The sequence below is a fragment of the Epithele typhae genome (assembly GCF_022376455.1).
Source record: "Epithele typhae strain CBS 203.58 chromosome Unknown BXZ73scaffold_22, whole genome shotgun sequence".
Classification (NCBI taxonomy): Eukaryota; Fungi; Basidiomycota; class Agaricomycetes; order Polyporales; family Epitheliaceae; genus Epithele; species Epithele typhae.
The window spans coordinates 367607-386816 of record NW_025954213.1 but is presented as its reverse complement, the minus strand read 5'-3'; the positions used below and the strand labels follow the sequence as shown (position 1 = coordinate 386816).

The 19210-nt window shown below is 61.0% G+C and overlaps 8 protein-coding genes across 8 annotated transcripts; 4 read left to right on the top strand and 4 right to left on the bottom strand.

Moving 5' to 3' along the window:
* Positions 1 to 137: 137 nt before the first annotated feature.
* Positions 138 to 3577, bottom strand: BXZ73DRAFT_101185 (uncharacterized protein; the record flags this gene model as incomplete). The annotated part of the gene is made up of 8 exons (XM_048014817.1): positions 138 to 298; positions 379 to 480; positions 1263 to 1331; positions 1385 to 1565; positions 1626 to 2212; positions 2239 to 2946; positions 2997 to 3192; positions 3257 to 3577. 8 exons carry the CDS (start codon positions 3575 to 3577, stop codon positions 138 to 140), a joined length of 2325 nt encoding a protein of 774 aa, XP_047878237.1.
* Positions 3578 to 4125: 548 nt separating this feature from the next.
* BXZ73DRAFT_46496 (histidine phosphatase superfamily) lies at positions 4126 to 6880 on the bottom strand (the record flags this gene model as incomplete). The annotated part of the gene is made up of 6 exons (XM_048019706.1): positions 4126 to 4220; positions 5848 to 6064; positions 6141 to 6384; positions 6508 to 6562; positions 6604 to 6745; positions 6821 to 6880. Coding segments are annotated over 6 exons (813 nt in total), but the record flags the coding sequence as incomplete, so codon positions are not given.
* A 1379-nt stretch (positions 6881 to 8259) lies between these two features.
* Positions 8260 to 9489, bottom strand: BXZ73DRAFT_101183 (uncharacterized protein; the record flags this gene model as incomplete). Its single annotated transcript, XM_048014816.1, has 2 exons — positions 8260 to 8772; positions 9274 to 9489. The coding sequence occupies 2 exons, from the start codon at positions 9487 to 9489 to the stop codon at positions 8260 to 8262; spliced, it is 729 nt and encodes a 242-aa protein (XP_047878235.1).
* Positions 9490 to 12582: 3093 nt separating this feature from the next.
* Positions 12583 to 13603, bottom strand: BXZ73DRAFT_46440 (SRF-TF-domain-containing protein; the record flags this gene model as incomplete). The annotated part of the gene is made up of 2 exons (XM_048019693.1): positions 12583 to 13332; positions 13382 to 13603. 2 exons carry the CDS (start codon positions 13601 to 13603, stop codon positions 12583 to 12585), a joined length of 972 nt encoding a protein of 323 aa, XP_047878234.1.
* A 2348-nt stretch (positions 13604 to 15951) lies between these two features.
* Positions 15952 to 16317, top strand: BXZ73DRAFT_25683 (uncharacterized protein; the record flags this gene model as incomplete). Its single annotated transcript, XM_048017716.1, has 1 exon — positions 15952 to 16317. A coding segment is annotated over one exon (366 nt), but the record flags the coding sequence as incomplete, so codon positions are not given.
* A 284-nt stretch (positions 16318 to 16601) lies between these two features.
* Positions 16602 to 17675, top strand: BXZ73DRAFT_23287 (Endonuclease/exonuclease/phosphatase; the record flags this gene model as incomplete). Its single annotated transcript, XM_048017672.1, has 1 exon — positions 16602 to 17675. A coding segment is annotated over one exon (1074 nt), but the record flags the coding sequence as incomplete, so codon positions are not given.
* A 51-nt stretch (positions 17676 to 17726) lies between these two features.
* Positions 17727 to 17966, top strand: BXZ73DRAFT_46378 (uncharacterized protein; the record flags this gene model as incomplete). Its single annotated transcript, XM_048019683.1, has 1 exon — positions 17727 to 17966. A coding segment is annotated over one exon (240 nt), but the record flags the coding sequence as incomplete, so codon positions are not given.
* Positions 17967 to 18752: 786 nt separating this feature from the next.
* BXZ73DRAFT_23130 (uncharacterized protein) lies at positions 18753 to 19052 on the top strand (the record flags this gene model as incomplete). Its single annotated transcript, XM_048017669.1, has 1 exon — positions 18753 to 19052. A coding segment is annotated over one exon (300 nt), but the record flags the coding sequence as incomplete, so codon positions are not given.
* Positions 19053 to 19210: the final 158 nt, after the last annotated feature.

Below are 19210 nucleotides of genomic sequence, written 5' to 3'. Positions count from 1 at the left end.
GCGTCTAGCGCTCTTTACGACACGGCCAGCTCCTCCAGGGGCGAGCCCGCGTGTTGGAGGTTTCTCGGATGGCGGGGACGATCTCGATTGCTGCTTTGGCTTGCGAGACCGGGCGTCGACGGCTTGCTAGTGGGCGACTATCGGAGACCTAGACGCGTCAGAGCCTCTTGCACTCGGGCGTCGAAGGGGTGCGTGGGGTGGCTGAGTCTGGCTACATCAAGCGCTTTCCGGAAGACTTCGACGCCATATCGCTGGCCATAGGGTATCGCGGCGCACAGAAACTGCGCGGTATCCTCATCTGCGGGAATGCGGAAAGGAGTGCAGATGACGAAACAATTGAAGCGTGAGCAACTTGGAACGGATGGGGACGGTACGTACCATCGGGCTCCAGCGTTTGAACCTTGGATAGGTGCAAGTTCTCGCAATCCTTGATTCTACACTCTCCGCTGAAATCATACTGGCAGACTTGGCGCGTGTTATCTGATATAAACTTCAGCACCGCGGCTTGCTTGAGCGGTCTCAGATCAATATCGTGCGCCCTGGTCGTGCTTGATGACGACCCGGACGCCAAAGCTGGCGATGAGCTCGCCAGATCTACTCGCGACGGACGCAACAACGGATGGTGATCTAGAACGGAACGGTAAGTCTGGAAAACAGGCGTTTGTTCTTCATCGCTTGAGTGGAAATCGGTGATTGCACCCAACGTAGTCTGGACGAGTGAATGAGTACGAGCATACACCACGAGTCACCTGCAGGTGGATCCATGAACCGGACCGAAGGTTTGACACGCACCTGGGTCGACGTCTGGGATTGAGCGCCAATGACGTCGACTGTCATGTCTTCATTCTCTTCGTCATCAGAAGCCATAACCTGTAGCGAAGCCAAGGGGAAGAAAGAAGAGACAGAAATAAACGTCCCCAGAGGAACAAGTTGAGCATGTATCCACGAAGCCGCGCTAAGGGCGGTCAAGAAGAAAGACTCTTGCCAGCTCTTGTCGCGCTTCTTCTGTGAGCACTGCAGAGCCAACAATCCAAACGGAAAATGGTGTCAAGCGACGAATTGCGTACGCGAAAATGCCGAAGTGTGATGGATGAGGCGCAATGCAGATGCAAGAAAGGGCAAGCGGGATGAGGAAGGGGGCATCGACTGAACGCGTGAACCTGTAGACTTGCCTGTCTCGCCAGTCGCGAAGTGCTCTGACATTGGAACGAGATCTGAGATGGCCGTAAGACGAAACCCGTCTCACAGACACCGCGACTCACCTGATGGACTAGTAGCACCACTAGTGAACTCAGAATCAGGCAGCGACACAGTTGGTTGGTCGGAACCATCTGCATAAATAGTGAGATGACGAGGTTCGACGCAACGTAGTCGATACACTCACCATCCAGCAACAACGTGGCAATGACTGAACGCTCCTCCGTACTGGAAGGGCCAGGAGTGGACGATTCACTACTCCGAGACTGGCGCAATGACGGAGCAGTCGAGGAAGAGTCATCATCTTCCTCCTTGACATGGGCCGAGCCTGACTGCGACTCAAATGATGGATTCGCTGAGCGCGACATCTGCGGCCGAAGAATGTGACCTTGAATGTAGACTCGTGGCCCAAGATAAACGCGACGCACCATGGCAAGCTTCCGTAGCTTGATCTGTTCACGTCTAGCGATCATCTCCTTCATCTGACGTATCTGCTCTTCCTTGGCTTCAAGAGCGAAGCTCGACATAGCTGCGGGGGTGGACGAAGCGGTGACGGTCGGTGTAGCAATAAGCGAGGCTTGGGGCGTGACTGCTGCAGGGCCTTGAGAATCCCTCCCCGATGGAATTTCGCTCGATGTAGGAGTGCTGCCTTCCCCGTCATCCTCGTTGTCACTCAAGTCAATAACACATCGTCGTTGAGTAAGACCCGCGAAGCTGTTGTGCTTCCGACGCCGGGTAGGGCGGCGAAAGTCGGTGTCGGGATCCCACACTTGACCATGGGAAGGACCGGCAGCCTCCATGTCGACGAAGTCGGACGCCACGGGGCGCTTTGTTCCCCTTCTGGTTAGCTCCTCCGATGGCGCACGATCTTGAAAGAGACCGGGGATGGCGTCAGAGTCGTCGATACTGTCGTACGACAATGCGCCATCGACCGTGTAGGAATCTCCACCGGGCTGATAGGAGTACCCGGAAGTGGCGGACACAGAAGACAGAGGCTCCGTCGGCGAGCGTGGGGCTTGGGTTCGGGTATGGACGACGTACGACCTCGGATGGGGCGAGCGATTGGAGTGTACTCAGTGATCCCGCCTGATAAGCCGGGGACTTCGTCGACATCCATGAAGTCCGTGGAGAAAGTACGCGAGGGGGAAGCGTGCGGCGGCGTGACGGATCTTGTCCCGTTACTGTGCGGTGCGGAAGGTTCAATAGTGCTGAGGAAATCTTCAACCGCTTTGGTGGGAACAACAACGGGCGCTTCTTGATCGTTCGCTGGAGGGGTTGGCGTAGAGGTGGGCGGGAAACTGGCAGCGGAGTTGTAGAGCACCGAGTTCTGTTGCTTGAGTTTCCGAGATGCGAGCACGGCTTTGCGAGCCAGGAGCTCAGCCCTCCGCTGTTGCTCCATGTCGTTCAAACTTGTCGAAGATGTCGCTGTTTCATTCTGACCAGTGGACGGGACAAATGGCGTGGCGGAAGCCGATAGAGATCTTGAAGGTTCAGTGACAGGGGGAGACTTCGGAGGTGCAGATACGATTGAAGGTCGATGGGAGGGGGACGTAGGCACACGAGGAGAAGGGATGTAGGGTGACAAACCCGTGGCGTTGAGGTTGTTTGGCAGCCGAAGGTTGAGTTCAACGAAGACGTAGTAGATGATTTCTCGACTGAGGCCGCAATTGACGAGGTATTCTGGAGGGACGCCCCAGCCAAGAAGATCGAGAACAATATCCTTAGCGGTATCATACTGAGGTTGAGTGACTGTAGAAGACGTCTTAGGTGCATAAACCTGATGGAGGTTGATTACTCACGAGCGAGTCCTGGCCTCACATGCGCCTCGTCAACAACAGACGGAGTTGACGCCGCCAAAGCAGACGGCAGCTGGGCAGGAAGGGCGAACGAAAGGGCTGGGGATAGAGGCTCAAGTTTCGGCTGAGGGAGCGGCGGCGGTAGCATTTGGGTCATGGCGGGAACTTGATGGTCAAGATTCGGTGAATGCGGTTCTGGCTTGGGGGAGGAGCTTCAGGAGGGGCTTCTGAGTCGCTAATCTCTCCTTCCTCTCTCGCCTGACCGTCTTCGTCGACCCCATCGTCTCTCTGCTCTGCGGGACTGGCGGGGGAACGGTTGGCTGCATGGCGGGTGAAGAGGCTATGGACGAAGGGGGAGGAACGGGTTCGTCGGTGCCGTAGTCGAGTTCGATGGATGGCGGGGTGAGAGGTGCCCGGGGCGGCGGAGGAGCCGGCGTGTCGTTGGTGAGCTTCCGTTTCTTCTTGGACCTCAGAGTAAGTAAAGCAGCGGCCCTGAGCGACGCGGCGGGATCCTCCACGGAGGTGTCCGGAGGAGGATGTGAGGGCGCAGTATGAGTGCGCGCGGCAAGAACTGAGCCAGACATGGTGGAAGAGAGCGACCTGCGCCGGGCGAGAAACCAAGAAGTCGGCGAGGTGGGATGGGGAGGGGGATGGGAACGATTAGGACACGATAATAAGCTGCGTCTGGGCGAAGTCACATTCCCACAGACGCCCATGCACGGACCATCCCGCCCGGCGCTTCTCGGTCCGTGACTTCCCGTCCAGGCCGAAATTCTGTTCTTCCTTTCTTTCCATGAGTCCATCTACATCAAACCTCCCGAGCACCACGCCAAAGACCACGCAAACAGGTTTTGTCGGCAATATATATCAGCAAGGTCTGCCGTCGAGTTGTGCAAGCTCTTTATGTAGTCGTTAGTGGGCGGGTGGGTGGCGCCAGGGTCTCAAACATCGGTCGCAGACCTAAAGTTCTAGTTTTGTGTGCATATTCCGTCAGCACTCTCAATACATCAGATATTTCCGTATTGCTGCGACTCGCAAATTCCAACTCATCTAACGATAGCCGTCGCCCGGATAACCAACGGCAGCACCCCTGCGCTAATGGTTAGCAATTCTCTCGGACATGTTACCCAACTTACAACTCACCTCCCGTATGGAGGGCGTACCTAGGACGACCAAGGGTACGCACGAAGCCGTTAATAATCCCGCTGTGTGCTGTGATCCCGATGTCTGCAGCTCCCGACCGTGTTAAAGTGGTATGTTACTGGACGACTCGGCGGTACTCACATCTCTCCTCGTTTTCGGTGAAGATCTTGTCCAGGACCTGCCGTGCACGCCACGCTATGTGATCATAGGTTTCCCGCTCGTCCGTCCAAATGATGTCTTCATCTCGAAGCCTTCTTCGAATCGATATATCGGCTGCGGGAAATCCACTTCCACCACCGAACGCGGAGACCGCTTGTCGCACATATGTGCGCCAATATGCTCGCGAAGAAGCTGAAGGGTTCTCGCTTCAGTACGCCATTCTGGCTAGTGGAAAGCTCACTCGCCTCTATAATCTGTACATGGGAAGGTGGCCATCGACGATTCCGCTTTCGACAAAGTCTTCTGAAAGGTATGTAGAGCACGTCTGAAGGGGCTCGCGTAATGCTTTTCTGGCAAGGGGATGTCGTGCTGCATCTCGCTTCGCCATACCTGTCCCGCAGCGACAGCTTGATCCACTCCCACCTGAGTTAGATCCGGGTCTGGACCCCAGACGATCTCGCCGTCTCCGGCTTGTCTAGCCCAAACGCTGATAACAGAGTTGAAGAAAAGCTGCGAATAACAGAAGTCATACGCACGCATCCCACACCTGTGAATTTCGAGTTCACCAAAATTCGTTCACCGCAGTTAAATGTCGCTAAACCAACATACCTCTCTACCATATTTATGCATCGCAACATTATCTGATGATGATGTTTGTGGCGGTCTGTCAAAACATAGGTCCGATGAGAAGAAAGGCCATGAAACGTACGGACACCCTCCCCGTGTCTGCCAAAGAAGAACACTTTGTGCTGTGTTCCCGGTTCGGCCTCGGCGTCAGTTGTGCGATGCGCTGTTTGAACGTCTCCCAACGGTTGGGTGAATCGTCAAGCAATCCAAACCGAGGAGGAATCTGCAACCGAGTTTTAGTACAGTACTAGATAATGCACACACGTATTACCGCCCCGATTGCTGCTGTATCCGCGGTGGGCTCGTCCTGAGCAAAGAAACCGGTAACGATCTACGTCAAATCGCTGGTAAATGCCATTTCTCGCTTGGGTGTCCGGAAAGCAGTAAGTCCGTACTGAGTATTCTCGATGAATGACGGTCATGATTGACCAGAGCGTTCCACCCTCGTCGATACAACCTTCGAGTTATGGGGGTACCAAAGCGAGAGGCGAGCCCGACAGCACGCAAGGCACGCGGCAAGTCCACATCAATCCAGCGTTTAAGGATTTGATCACCCGGGCCGAATCCCGATTGGCCGCCTTGGCGACAAGGTTGAATTGAACATGGTGAGAACCTCCATCGCCGCATCTCCAACGAGAAGGGAAAGTGCAGACAGAGTAGGCTAATGGCAGATTTACTCCTGTGCTCCTACTCAAGCCTTGACGTTCTCCGCCTTGATCACAAGAGGAAGAACCCCTTCAGGCCAATATCAGGCACAGACAGCTAGAAAGGATGGCTCATACCTCCAGTGGGAAGTGAGTAGCCTGTCCGGTTGAAGTTCCTTACGAACCCGTTGATGATTCCGCTGTGTGCAGTAATGCTGATGACTGTCCATGCATGCTGAGTTAGTAGGTACAACATCACCACGACTGGAGCAGGTACTCACACGTCTCGAACTTATCCTCCGTGAAGATCTTGTCAAGTACTTGTTTCGCGCGCCACGCAGTGTGCTCCGAGCTCTCGCGCTCATCCGCCGTCCAGAGCGTGTCGTTCTCCGCGAAACCCCGCTCAAAGTGGTACACCGGCGCGTGAAAGTTCTCCGCGATCTCCGTCTTCGTGAAGCGCATGTCGCACGTGTGCACCCCATACTGCTCGCGCAGGTCCTGCGTAGACCCCGTTCGGGGTGCGTTAGCCCCGCTCCGTCTGTGCGCGTTCATCTGAAGAGACGGCGAAGCGTACCTCCAAGATGAGCGTGCGGAGGAAGAGGTCGTTTATGACGCCGCTGTCCTCGAGCTCGAGCTTGAACGTGTACAGCGCGCGCCGCATTGGGCTCGCGTAGAGCTTCTGTGGGAGCGGGATGTTGAACTTGTGCTCCGCCTTCCAAAGCTCGCCGACGGTGATCGCCTGCTGCACCCCGTTGTCCGTCAAGTTGGCGTCGGGGCCCCAGACGATCTCTCCATCGCCGTCGAGCTTGGACCAGTAGCTGCACGCAACCCATGTTGTGAGCTGAAGAGCACAGACGCATATATGGCGAAACCACGCACTCATCCCAAGCCTGCAATATGCAACGGCATCAGTCCATTCACCCAGGGCAAAAATGGAGAACGTGCGTACCGGCGTGCCGTACTTGGCCTCAGCGACGTTATCTGCAAACCTCATACCTGAGCACGTTGCTCGCTAACAGTGGTTGATGCGAACTCACGGAAACCCTCGCCGTGCCTGGCGAAGAAGATGGCCTTGTACTGCGTCCCCCACTCCGCCTGTGCGTTCAACTTCGCGAGCTTGAACCTGAACGTCTCCCAGCGCGCCGGCGATGTATCGAGCAGACCGAACCGGGCTGGAGCCTGTACACCGGATGTCGGATATAGTCAGTTGAACCCGTGGGCGCCACGACTGTAGTCCGGAGCCAATAAGCGTACCGAGCCGATCGCGCTCGAGTTCGCATTGGGATCGTCCTGCGCAAAGAAGCCCGTCACAATCTACCAGGAGGAACCTATCAGTGCGACCACACACGCGCCATTGTCGACTTGATCTCACTCACCGAATACTCCTTCGTGGTCGCGGATCCGACTCCGAGTGCGGCGCGCGCCGCAAGGGGCAGCGAGGTCTGCAACGTGAGCATCACGAACGCGAGGATAGCAGTGCTCCACATCCTGGCGTATACGCGGGTTGTTCTCTGCGCCCCGGACGAGGGACTTACTGCGTCAAAGGGCGAGTCGAGTCCGAGCGGGCCGCACGTCACCCTGCCGGGGTCGCGCGGCTTATAAGTAGCGACGCGCGCAAGGCGCGAACGTGCGTCGCCATCAACAACGTCGGCCGCGGAGGGCGCGCGCCGAGATGACAGCTCTTCGCTGTCGCCGCGCGAGTCGCGGCCTTCGCAAGCATTCCGGGCGAGTCATGTGCTTGTGCGCGGCGAAGCATACCATACTCTTTGGTGGAGATGGCAATGGCAATGGCTTGCATTGAGGAGGAGGAAGACATATACGTAGCAAGGTACGAGTCAGGCCTCAGGTATACTATGCCGCGTGTGCACTAGGCGGGCGCTTGTGAAGGGGACGGCCAGTCTATAGTACAGGACTGCCAGAGCGCTAAGCGATGCGCACTCGGTCTTCCACTGTACTTAGCTTCCTGTACTAGTGTAGTTGTCGACCGAAAAACTATGCTGGTTAGGAGGCAGCAACAAGTGACATAATCACCCGCCTCCTCCTCCTCCAATTGGAAGCGAAGGTACTTGTTCCGTATGTTAAGCGACGAGCCATCTTCTACAGCGATCGCGGTCGTCGCCTCGTAGCAAGCCCTCTCAATCGAGCCTAGTGACTTGTGCCATTGGCACCCCCGGCAGCTAAGGAAGCGAAGCTATGGGGGTGATCCCGCTGCAGAACGCTAGAACTCCGTGCCTTGTCGGAAACGTTGGCACAAAGCACGTACTCGACTGCCTGCATTCTCGGTCAAAGCCCATGAGCGAACGGCAGAGCGGCTTGAGACCCAGGCGCGAGTGGGCCTCGCGCTGTTCTCCATTGTTTCAGACGTTCGGGCTATGTTCTCGGTGCGCACGACACATCTCATCGCGCATCATCCGTCGACGTCAATGCACTTCTCCGGCAAGGGCATATGCAAGCAGCTGAGCGCCCCACCAGCGCTGGAGAGAACTTTGGCCTACCCACGTCCATGGCCGCGCTCTCAGTGCTCTCCCGTCTCCCGTCCGAGGGCTCACACGCTCACGCGGCGCCCGCCTCCTCCGCCGCGACACTCGGCGTGCTCCCCGCTGTCCCGCCAAGGCCGTAGACGAGCGCGAGCGCGAGGCCTGCCGCCGGCGCCCATCCTCGTCGCCCGTGCCCGCGGTCTCGTCCTTCATGCCCTACCGCACGTCGAGCACGGTCGAGCCTGCGCCGAAGAGTCGGCGCGAGGTCTCGAGGATCTCCGCGCGGCCGGGAGGGGCGGGGTCCCCGCCCTCGTTCAGCCCGTCGTCGTCGTCCAGCGCTCCGTACGCCCCGCTCATGACGCTCATGCTGTCGTTCCCCTCCCCGACGTCGAAGACGGACCCAAGCGAGCGGTACGACGCCCCGGGATGCATCGGCGTCAGCCGGCCGACGTCGTACATGACCTCGGGCAGGCGGACCGCGCCGTGCGCGGGCAGGTGCATATGTATGGGCATGTGCGGACCCGCAGCGACGAAGTCGGCAAAGTCGTCGTCGAAGCCGCGCTCGGTCTCTGCGTCTGGGCCGTCGTCCGAGCCCGCATGCGGGAAGGGCGAGGGGTGGTGGAACGCCGCGGACGAGGGGGCGAGCGTGTCCTCATAGCTGTCCGTGGCGGACACGGGCACGCTCGCGACCCCCGTCCGCGCCTCCGCGCCCACCGCGGCCTCGTTCTCCTACCCCTCGTGCTCCTCGTCCTCGTGCTATCCTCTTGCGCCCTGGCCTTATCGTCTCGCCCGAACTTGCGCCCCGCGCCCGCCTCCTCGTCCTCCAGCCGGCGCTCGAGCTGCTCCATCTCGCGCTGCATCCGGCTCCTGCACTTCGCCGCACGTGGAGGCCGTCGTCGACCTCCTCTGGAACGCCCAGCCGATGAGGTCGCGCCGCGCGGCTTGCGCTGGCGTGTCGCCGCGGCTGTACGAGCGAGGGCCACATGATCGTGCTATGGGCGTCGATGACGCGCGGGAGGCGGGGATGCCTATCGCGCGACTCGCGTGATGAGTCGAGGGTCGCCTTGGGCTTGAGACAGGAATGCAGCGGAGGAGGAAAGGAAATAGGGAGGGAAGAGACAACAGAGCAACAGAGAGAGAGAGAGAGAGAGAGAGAGGAGAGAGAGAGAGAGAGAGAGACGCACCTAAGTCTAACGAAGTCCTTGTTGTTTGAGTCCGCTCCTCGTCCACACGTCCGTACGCGAAATTGAAGCCGTCGAGCCCGTCCTCGTCCTCGTCCGCGCCCAGTGGCGGGGTCGCATCGGCGCCGCCAAAGCGGACGGCGAGCGCGACTTCGGGGTCGTAGGCCCGGGTTTTGTGGAGCGTCGAGCGGCGGCGAACCACCCCGGGCGCACGGAGCGCAAGTTGGTGCGCGCGCAGTGGAGGGCGACCTGCGGAGTCGGACATCCCGGTCAGATCTGGTGTGGCGGTGTGTGGTAGTTGTCCCCTCCTGCTCGGGGTGCGGGCTGATGTCAAATCGGACCTGATAGACGGGAAATATGGTGCGCAGAGTGAGCAGGGAGGGTCTGGAGATGGAGGCCGAGCTGGCGTCGTGCCAGATTCGGGTAAGCACGCCGAGCGCATGCACGGCCCGCGAGCCGTCGGGTAAGCACCTGCGATTTGTTCTCGTCCACGACACATCCGCAATTCGTCTCTTCGCGAGTGTCTTGTGGGTATTTCCGTCAGCAGAGCGTATGGCTTCTGCGTCTGGCGATGTGAAGCTGATTGTCAAGATAGCTGCGGGCCAAAGTCTACGCCCTTGGTGAGTGGCAGCTCCAGGCAGTGAGCTCACAGCCCATCCTTATCTACGGGTTCAGAACAACAGCTCACGTTGCAGGTGCACCAACGGCCTTCCATTCCAGGTGGCTGCTCCGACCTCCGACGCTAGGTCGCCGGCCCCCGGGACGTGGAGAAGCGGCGAACGATCGTCGACCGCATCTTCTCGAGCTCGCTGCCCTCAAACTTCTAGCCAGGGTGGGGGCGAGACCAGGGGAACGTGTGGGTTGATCAAAGGCACTCACACAATTGCACCTTCCCTTCATCGAGCTGCACATGGACGGACTGCTTAGCCTCCCAGATGGACGCGGAGACACCGCCGCGCGCGCTAGTGCCCGTCACCTGGGCCTCTCTGAGTCATCCCATCACTCGCGCCATCCGGTGCCCAAGTGTCTCCGCCGTCCGGGGCGCCCGTGCGTCGTATCCCTCTTATTGCGGCCCTCAGGCCTCAGGAAGCACCGGTCTGCTGAGGAGAAGCCAAAGAGCGCTTCGCTGCACATCGCGCGGGAACGCCAGAACTCTCTCACCCGCCCGGCTCCTCCCCCAGGACAATTTTCGCGCATTGCGCAGACGGCGCGCCAACAAGGACGCTTTCTTCGCCAAACCTCCGGCCGCACCGCGACAGGGGCGCTGCGCCAAGAAAGAACGTACAGCCCGTGCAGCTGACCCCCCGCGCGCCGCGCGCGTTGCGTGGCGGCGGGCACTGTTGAACGTTGACACCCGGGTCCAGAGTCCAGACTTGCTGGCCGCCGCGCCTCCACGTTCGCCTGGTCCTGTCGATACGGTCGATCGGCGGGATCGAGAAAGACAGGAGCCACCCTCGTTTGGGCGGAGGTCCGCCCGCTATCCGTGTATCCCACTACCTCCGCCCACCCCACCTCGCCACTGGCCATCCACTCCACTCACTCGCCGACTCAGGACGACTCAAAGTCGGGACACTCTCGAGATCCCCCCCCCTCCCCTCTCGCGCGCTTTCCCAGGCAGAGGAAGAGGGACGGCACGGCGCAGGAACGCGAGGACGGGGCACGCGTGGGCGAGGCCGCCTCCGTTCCTACTTACCGAGAACGGACGGGCCCCTCGCGCGCGCACCTGGTCGGGAAGATCTGGCCCGCACCCGAGCAGCCATCGCGATCCTCGATCGAGGCTCCCTCGCTGGATTCGGCCAGGCGCGCGCGGGTGGCCGTTTAGGGTGTCCCTCCGCGGACGCGTGTTGCAAGGCGTCTACGTGCGGTCCACTCGAGGGTGGTGCTGGAGGCGGGCGGTGGACGAACGGGTGAACGGCGCGCGCAATGAAGTAGCTGGATGAACGTCGGAGTAGTAAGCTTCGTGGCTTCGTGGGTGGCACGAGCTGTCCACACGGCGCGCACGCGGCGAACGCGACATCTCCGCATGTCCGCCCATCTGCACACCCAATCTATCTGGAGTGCTCGATGCACTGCGACTGTGTGCGAGCGCGAGAAGCCGTACGTACGCTCGTCCACCTTCGGCAATCCATCACGGCGCCGCGGGAAGTTCGTGCCCACCGCGTCCGCCCGTGCCCCCTCAGATCCGCATCACTCGTGATCTACCGAACCTTGTGGCTTGCGGGAGTGGATGACTTCCAGCTTTCCGAAATTACGAACATGAACATGAATCCGAACGTTTGAACCTTGCACCGTACGCCGTCAGACTTGCGTCAGACGGTCTCGACAGAAGGTACCCCAGCTGCAGCCTTCGAGCACACAGGCCTGTGCGCCGCGCCGACTTCTCGATCTTGTCCCCCCGCCAACCCGAGTCCATGTGGAACGGCGTGGAAGCTGGGACACCCCGCAGGGCCCGAGACCATGTACAGACACCCAGTGTCCACGTCCATCGTCCACGTCCGTGCACCTCGAACGAGAGCCTCCGTCCCACGCGCCCCGCGACGTGCTCATCCGTCGCAGCCCCACCCCGCCCCGCCCGTCGATCTCCACGCGCGCCGATCGACGTCCGCCCCACGGGGTGCGGCTTCAACCCAGCACACTCGGACCGTGTTTGTCGGCCGTCGGCGCGCCCCGATCCCGCCGCAATCGGTTTCAGCCTCGGCCCGGCCATCTCACGCGTGCGCGCCGACCCGAGGGCGTCGGCGGCCAAATCGAGCGACGAGGGGCGAACGCGTTACGCGGGGTCGGCTCCGAGCCGTCGGGACGATCGCGGGCGACTGTCGAGGCAAGCTCGCAAGTACGGACGTGCGATCCATTCTTCGTTCTTATTCGCGCGCGGCCGAGTCGAGGGGTCAAAGCAAGGGGCGATGTACGCGGAGGGAGACGGGAGGGGAGGACGACGGCCGGCGAGGGAGAGACGGACTACTACTTCGGCCGCGCGCGGCGGCGGGCAAGACAACGTACATTGTATCATACGACTAGGAGGGAAGACATGGGGTGTAGACAGAAGGAAAGACTGAAGGGCTTAAGGATATCGGAACGGCGGAGTGGAGGGAGAGGTTCGGAGCACTGATGCGCACGGAGCGAGAGACGGCGGGCGGGGGAAGAGGATGGGGGCCGACAATCGTACAAGAATTGGGGAGGAGACATCAAGCAGATTCGCCGTGTAGGCAGCAACCGGGAACGTGCAAGGAACAGCGGGGGAAGACAAACTAGCGAGGAATACAACACACGCGCACGAGCCTTGTCCGTCCAGGCAGGGGTCCGTGTGTCATCCTGCCCAACAAACGACCGACGGAGAACGCAGACTGGCGCCGTCACCCTACCGCCGCGCGTACTGGTTGTTCTGCACGGCGGCAGGCGGCTGCCCCCACGGACTCGGCCCAACCCCTTGCGACGGCGCCTGGCCTTCGTGCCCTCCATAGTATCCCTGTTGTGGCTGGCCCTGGTAGGACTGATGGTAGTGCATGTTCGGGTCCCCACCCGCGGGAGGAGGATAGGCTCCGGCAGGCGCTGCGTAGCTGGGACTTGTCGGCTGGGCGGCCTGCGAGCGCGGAGAGTCGATAGGCATCTGCGGCACGTTCCCAGGAATAGAGATCGGAGGTGCGTTGGGGAGCGCGGCGCGCGGCTGCTGGTGCGGCGACGCGTTGGGCGCGCCCGGCGGGGCACCCGCGGTGACTTGGGGAGAGGTGTTGTTGCGCGGGGGCGCGGTGGTGGACGACGCGCGACGGCGCTTGCGCGAGGCGGCACCGCGCGGATCAGACTCGTCGTTGTCGTTCGCGTCATCGTCCTTGGGCGGGGGCGGGGGTGCGTTGTGGCCGGGAAGAGCGATGCTGCCGACGTTGTTGGCCTGTTGCATGCCGCCGGTGGTGCGGTTGATGGGGGTGCCGACGGGCATGGAGGACGGAAGCTGGCCGTGGGGCGCGTTGAGACAAGCCTGAATGAGGTTCTTACCCTCGGGCTGGGTGACGAGGGGCTGGAGCTTTGCAGTGGTGAAGGTGTAGACAAGGCCGGTCTCGGACACGACAAGGAGGAGCACCTGGGTCCCGGTGAGGGTGGAGAGCTCGTACGCCTGGGGGACGCTGAGGACTGGAGCGCAAAGAGGAGGAAGAGGAACATACCTTTTTCATAATGCCCGCCTTTCGTTTCGAGAAGGTGATGTGACGTCTGGACTTGTCCTGGATGAATTCAATCTTGATCTTTCTCCTTCCGGCCTTCTTGTCGGACTTGGGCTTGTCGTCGTCGTCATCGTCGTCCTGGCCGCTCTCGTTGGCGTCGGGGTCGTTGACGAACGAGTCTTCGTGAGTGGGGTCGTGCTCGTGACGGGAACGCTTGTTGGACATGTTGGGCGAGGGGAGGTCTGCGGGCATGGGCTGGGGGCGCGGGCGCGGAGAGAGGTGCTGTGGACGAAAGCGAGCTCGGTCGGGGTGTTGTGGGAGGATTGGGCCTGTGTAGGGCGTGAGCAGGTTAAGAGGACGGGAAGGGGAGGGACGAGGCGGGAGGACGAGCACCCCGAATCCGGACGCGTACCAGAAATGGAGAGGAGGTCGAGGAGGGAAATAAGATTCCCATTTTCGCTCACCCTCCCATATATACCCATCAAACAAACAACGCCATCGTCCGCGCGGCACCCGCCGGCATTCCCACGGCCCGTCGCGCTATCTTATCACCCCTTCCCAGACAGACAGGCGCAGTGCTGCTCTGGGACGCCCGCTTCCCTGCCACCCCCTCTCTCCCACGCACGGCCCTCCCCATCCGCTCGTGACTCTCCCAGCGAGGCACGCCTGCCCTATCCGGCTCTCACATGCCCATATCGGGCCCACTTCCATCCCGAGCCAGCCGAAGATCGACCTCGTTGCATCATCAGACCTTGACCCTATACCACCACCATCTGCTTAGACGCCCGCTGCGAGGACCGTGACCTACGAGCAGCTTCTCTTCCCATCCCAACCCTCTTCCCCTCCCAAGGGTCAAGATGCCCCCGGACCGCACCCAAGAAGTCCCAGGAAGCAGCAGGCCAAGTCCGCTGGACCGCGACCGCCCACGGTCGCGCGCCGGCTCCGCCACGTCACAGAGCCCGAGCCCCCAGCGGCGTGCTCTGTCTCTCCCTCCCGGTCGTGACGCTCGAACCGTTGACAGGCGACGACACAACGACTCCCCCGACGACAACATGGAACAGGATGGTATGTTGCTCGACATGGGCGACGACGATGACACCATCAGGGTCCCCATACCCAACCCCGACCGCAGCCTCGCCGACAGCCAAGGCCCGCCACCAAGCCCCGTACCCGGCCCCGACTACGTCGTGCGCTCACGAGCGCTCTGCATCGACGCAAGAGATGATTGGTCAACGCTAGTCCCCACCATGGGCGACTCAATCGCCGACATAACGAACCTCTTCCAGACCGCAGCTGAAGAGCTCTACCAACACCGAGACGCGCCAAACTTTCTGGCGTCCATATACAACCCGGTCGCCAATGCAGTGTCGCAACTCAACAGGGCCCTGTACGACCTATTCACGGTGGAACTCGGGCTCGACATGAGACACATCCCGATGGCCCTCAAGCCGGGACCGCGCGCGAAGCAACGCCCGCCCACGCCTGCCCAGCCGATGGAGGACTGGGAGAATGACTCGATGGGGTTCGACCCCGAGTCGGACTACGACATGGACCGAGGTGACGAATCGCGCGGCGGTACGTCTGCCTCCCTCACACCCCTCTCGTCCCGCGCGTCGTCCCGCGCGGGCATGCATGCTGAGCCGCACACCTACGACTCCGAGGAGCTTGAAGACGGGTGGGTCAAGACGGACAACACCAAGAACAAGAAAAAGGACAAGGGCAAGGGCAAGGTGAAGGCCACACCCATGCCAGGACCCGAAGCAAACCGTGGGGCGTCGCGCAAGCGCGGCCGCTCTGACACCACCACAACGAATACTACGACCGACTACGCGCACAGCCGCAGTGCGCACCAGTTGGGCCCCGATCCCGACACGGTAATGCGACTCCTGCAGCGCTACCCCAACATGCCATTCGACCAACTCTGCGATCTCTCCGACGCCATGGCCGGCCCGTCTGGCCAGGGCATACACACGAACGGCGCTTCCGACGCACCACCGGAACTCCGGCGGCACACGACACGCCCACCCACACCCGCTCGACCTGCGCAGCGTGCGCAGACACCCACCGAGCGTGCCCAAACGAAGCGGAGGCGCGTGAAAGCGCCCCAAGGTGCGTCGCGCCGCCTGTATGCGAGGTTCACAAACCCTCCACCAGCCGAACGGCGAGTAGGGTCGCTCGCCGCGATTGAGGTCATCAACAACGCTCTCCGCGCCGCGCCCAACGCTGCGCTGCAAGACACCCGGGCCACCGGTATGGAGTGGACCGGGAACGGACAAATGTACGTCCAGTTCTACCGCCCTCCGCCCGAGGGTGTGGACACCATCCTTCGCGACCTCATTGTCGCCAACCAGTGGGGCGGGGACCCTGCGGACCGAGCTTCGGTGACGGTGGAGCGATTCCGCTACACCTCCCAGCTGTGCTTCCGTGGCGTCCCCTGTATCAACCCGGACGGCTCCGCTGCCGACGCCGCCACGACCGCCGCAACCGCGCTGCAAAACTCTCCCGAGTGGCAGCCCCACCTCCCTCTGCGCAGGGCGAACTTCATGCCCCCTCGCCAAGGGGCCTCGACCTCGACGCTCATCGTCGAAATCACCGACACATCCTCGCGCTCACACCAGCGTGATCTAGAAGGCACACAAGTCCCCTTCGCCAACGGCATGCGCGCAGCGCAAGTACTCGACGACCGCCGGCAGGTACCACACTGCGGGCTGTGCCAGCGCTGGGGGCACCCACGCGTTCGTTGCACGGCTCCGTCATCAGTGTGCGAACACTGCGGAGGAGACCACGACATCCGCCACCACTGCGCAATCGCGGTGTGCTGTCGCGGATCCGGCAATGTGGTATGCCCGCACCCACCAAAGTGCGTCAACTGTGGCCAACCGCACCGCGCCAATGCGCGCGAGTGCCCGTACTACGTGCACCGGAACGACTTCGGATGGCACGAGAACAACCGACCGGCACGCGTCCGCCGCGGAGCCACCCAACAGAATGCCAATGCGGCAGCCAGTAATGGTGCGCACGCGAACGGCCCATCGGTGCGTTTTGCGCCACGTGTTGAGGTCATCCCCATTGACCGTCATGTCCCCCCCATGCAGCAGCAGCAGCGCGTGCGGAACGCGAAGAACGGCAGCAGCAGGATGCAGGGCGGGAAGGATGAGAGGCAGGACCGCGATCGTCGCGACGACGCGGGGGCCCCCGGAGGCATGGGACTGAGTGGGTGGTAATGATGCGCTCACTACGGATTGTATCGCACAACGTGAATCACACACCTGCGCAAACGCACTTCGTGCTGGAGAGCTTGGTGGGAGAGTGTGACATATTGCTGGTACAGGAGCCCTACTACGGGCCGATAAAGACAATTGCGTCAAGCACGGACCCAGCAGGAGATGTGCTGACTGGTACGCAGGTGCACGCAGCGTGGCAGCTCATTGAGACGGGCGAGTCCGCGCGCGTGTGCGTGTATGTGAACAGAGAGCTGGGAGATCTCCGCCCACAAATATGCTCACACGTTGTGGACCATCGGGACATCATCCTGGTGTCTATCCGCATCGACGGGCAGGTGCACCATGTGATGAACGTCTATAACGACGAACACTGCACCGCACTGTCATGGCTACTGGATCACGCGGAACAGATCCCGCCGCTGGATTTGGTGGCAGGAGACTTCAACCTGCACTCAACACAGTGGGAGCCGGACGCACCGCGCGAGAGCGCGCGTGCGACTGAGCTGGTGAACCTAATGGCCGGGTGGGGCCTATGCCTCGCAAACGCGGACGGCGTGCCAACGCACCGCCCACACAACACCGCGCTGCGCAGCACAACACCGGACCTGCTGTGGGCTCCGGCGGACCGCGTGGCGCGGGGGGAGGTCCAGGTCAAAATAAACTTGGAGGGGCGCGGCCTGTCCGACCATGCGCTCCTATGTGCGAGCTTCCCTGTGGGGTGGTGGGAGAAAATCCTGCCAAAAAACATCAAACGTGGCTCGAAGGAGGAGAAGTCCTTCATCAGGGACCTGTGTGACGAAGTCGTAACAGTGCCCGCGCAAGTAGGCACAGTCGAGGAGCTTCAGCGCACATGTGACACGGTCCTGGCAGCCGTTCAGAGGGTGTGGGAGGAGCACGCAGTGCATCCCAAGGTATCGTCACGCTCTAAGCAATGGTGGAACGCAGAGTGCACGGAGGCTCGGGACGCTTTCCGAGCCGCGCGCACGGACGAGAATCGGGCAGCGTTCAAGCGTGCCACCAAGGCCGCGAAGAACAAATACTTCGATGACCGCATTGCGGCCACGTGTGAGAAGGGTAAACGCGTCTGGGACGTGGTCGCATGGACCAAGCCGAGATCGCTACCCATGTACAGGTCTCTCGTGCACAACGGGAGGCCATTGGTGGAGCCGGGGGAGTTCTGGGAGGCGGTGGACGCCACCTACAACTCCGCGGAGAGTAGACAGGTCGACATGACCTTCCTGGACGACATGCCGCAGCAGGCGGCACGAGATTGGCCGCCGTTCGCTCTGCAGGAGCTGCGCGACGCGATAGCGAAGGTGTCGGGGCGCTCTGCACCCGGAGAAGACCACCTTCGATGGCCGTACATCGCGGCACTGGTGAAGCACGAGCAATGCGCACAATTGCTGCTCAGTGTCTTCAACGCGTGCATCGACCTCGCATACTGGCCAACCCAGTTTAAGGAGGCGGTATCAGTGATAATTCCGAAGCCAAAGAAGGACGACTACTCACGCCTGAAGTCATACAGGCCGATCGTCCTACTCAGCTGCCTCGGGAAGCTATGTGAAAAGATGATCGCAGCGCGATTGCACTACGAGGGACAGCGCTGGGGAGCCTTCCACCCCGCGCAGTTCGGGGGAACCAAACAGCACTCTACAGTAGATGCGGGGCTGTTGCTCGTGCACCGCATCAGACAGGGGTGGGGACGCGGGCTCGACACGTCCGTGATAGCGTTCGATGTCGCGCAGTTCTATCCATCCGTGAACCACGGAATGCTACTCGGCATCCTGCAAAAACAGGGGTTCAGCACACGGCTGACGAACTTCCTCGCTCATTATCTGAGCGGGCGGCAGAACAGATACAGATGGGACACCATGACGTCACCACTGTTCAATGCGCGCGAGGTCGGCGTGGTACAGGGGTCAGCAATGTCGCCACCCCTCGCAAACCTATACATCGCCCCGGTGATTCACCGGCTGTGTCCGGTCAACAGCAACCTCGGGGGCGGATACCCAACCCTCCAATTCTTCGTGGACGATGGCCTGTGGGCTGTCACCTCAAGCTCGCTGCAGGCAAACGCGGCAATGCTGGTGAACCTCTACAAGGCGACTGTGAGGGAATTCCAACGGGTCGGGCTGGTGGTAGAGCACGAGAAGACGGAAGCATGCCACTTCTCGCGCAAACCAGCCCGAACCGACCCAACGCTGGACCTGGGAGAAGCGCCCTTCACGGGCGAGACACCTCTCAAACCGGTAGAGGTGCTGCGGCACCTCGGCTTCTACTTGGACCGACGGCTCACGTTCCGTCAGCACGTGCGGTACTACGGATCCCGCGCGGCAAGCACAGCACAGTCCATGCTCATGCTCGGGAACTCAGTGAAGGGCCTGCAGCCGAAACAACGGCGCACGCTATATGTGATGTGCATACTCCCCCTGATGACATACGGCTGCCAGCTATGGTACCGGAAATCGGGGGTGAAGACGCACCTGAACTTCCTCCGGAAGGCTCAGAACGCGGCCATCCGGTGGATCACCGGAGCTTTTAGAACGTCGCCGATCGGCGGTATGGAGGTGCTGGCTGGCCTGCCACCCATTCGGCTACATATTGAGAA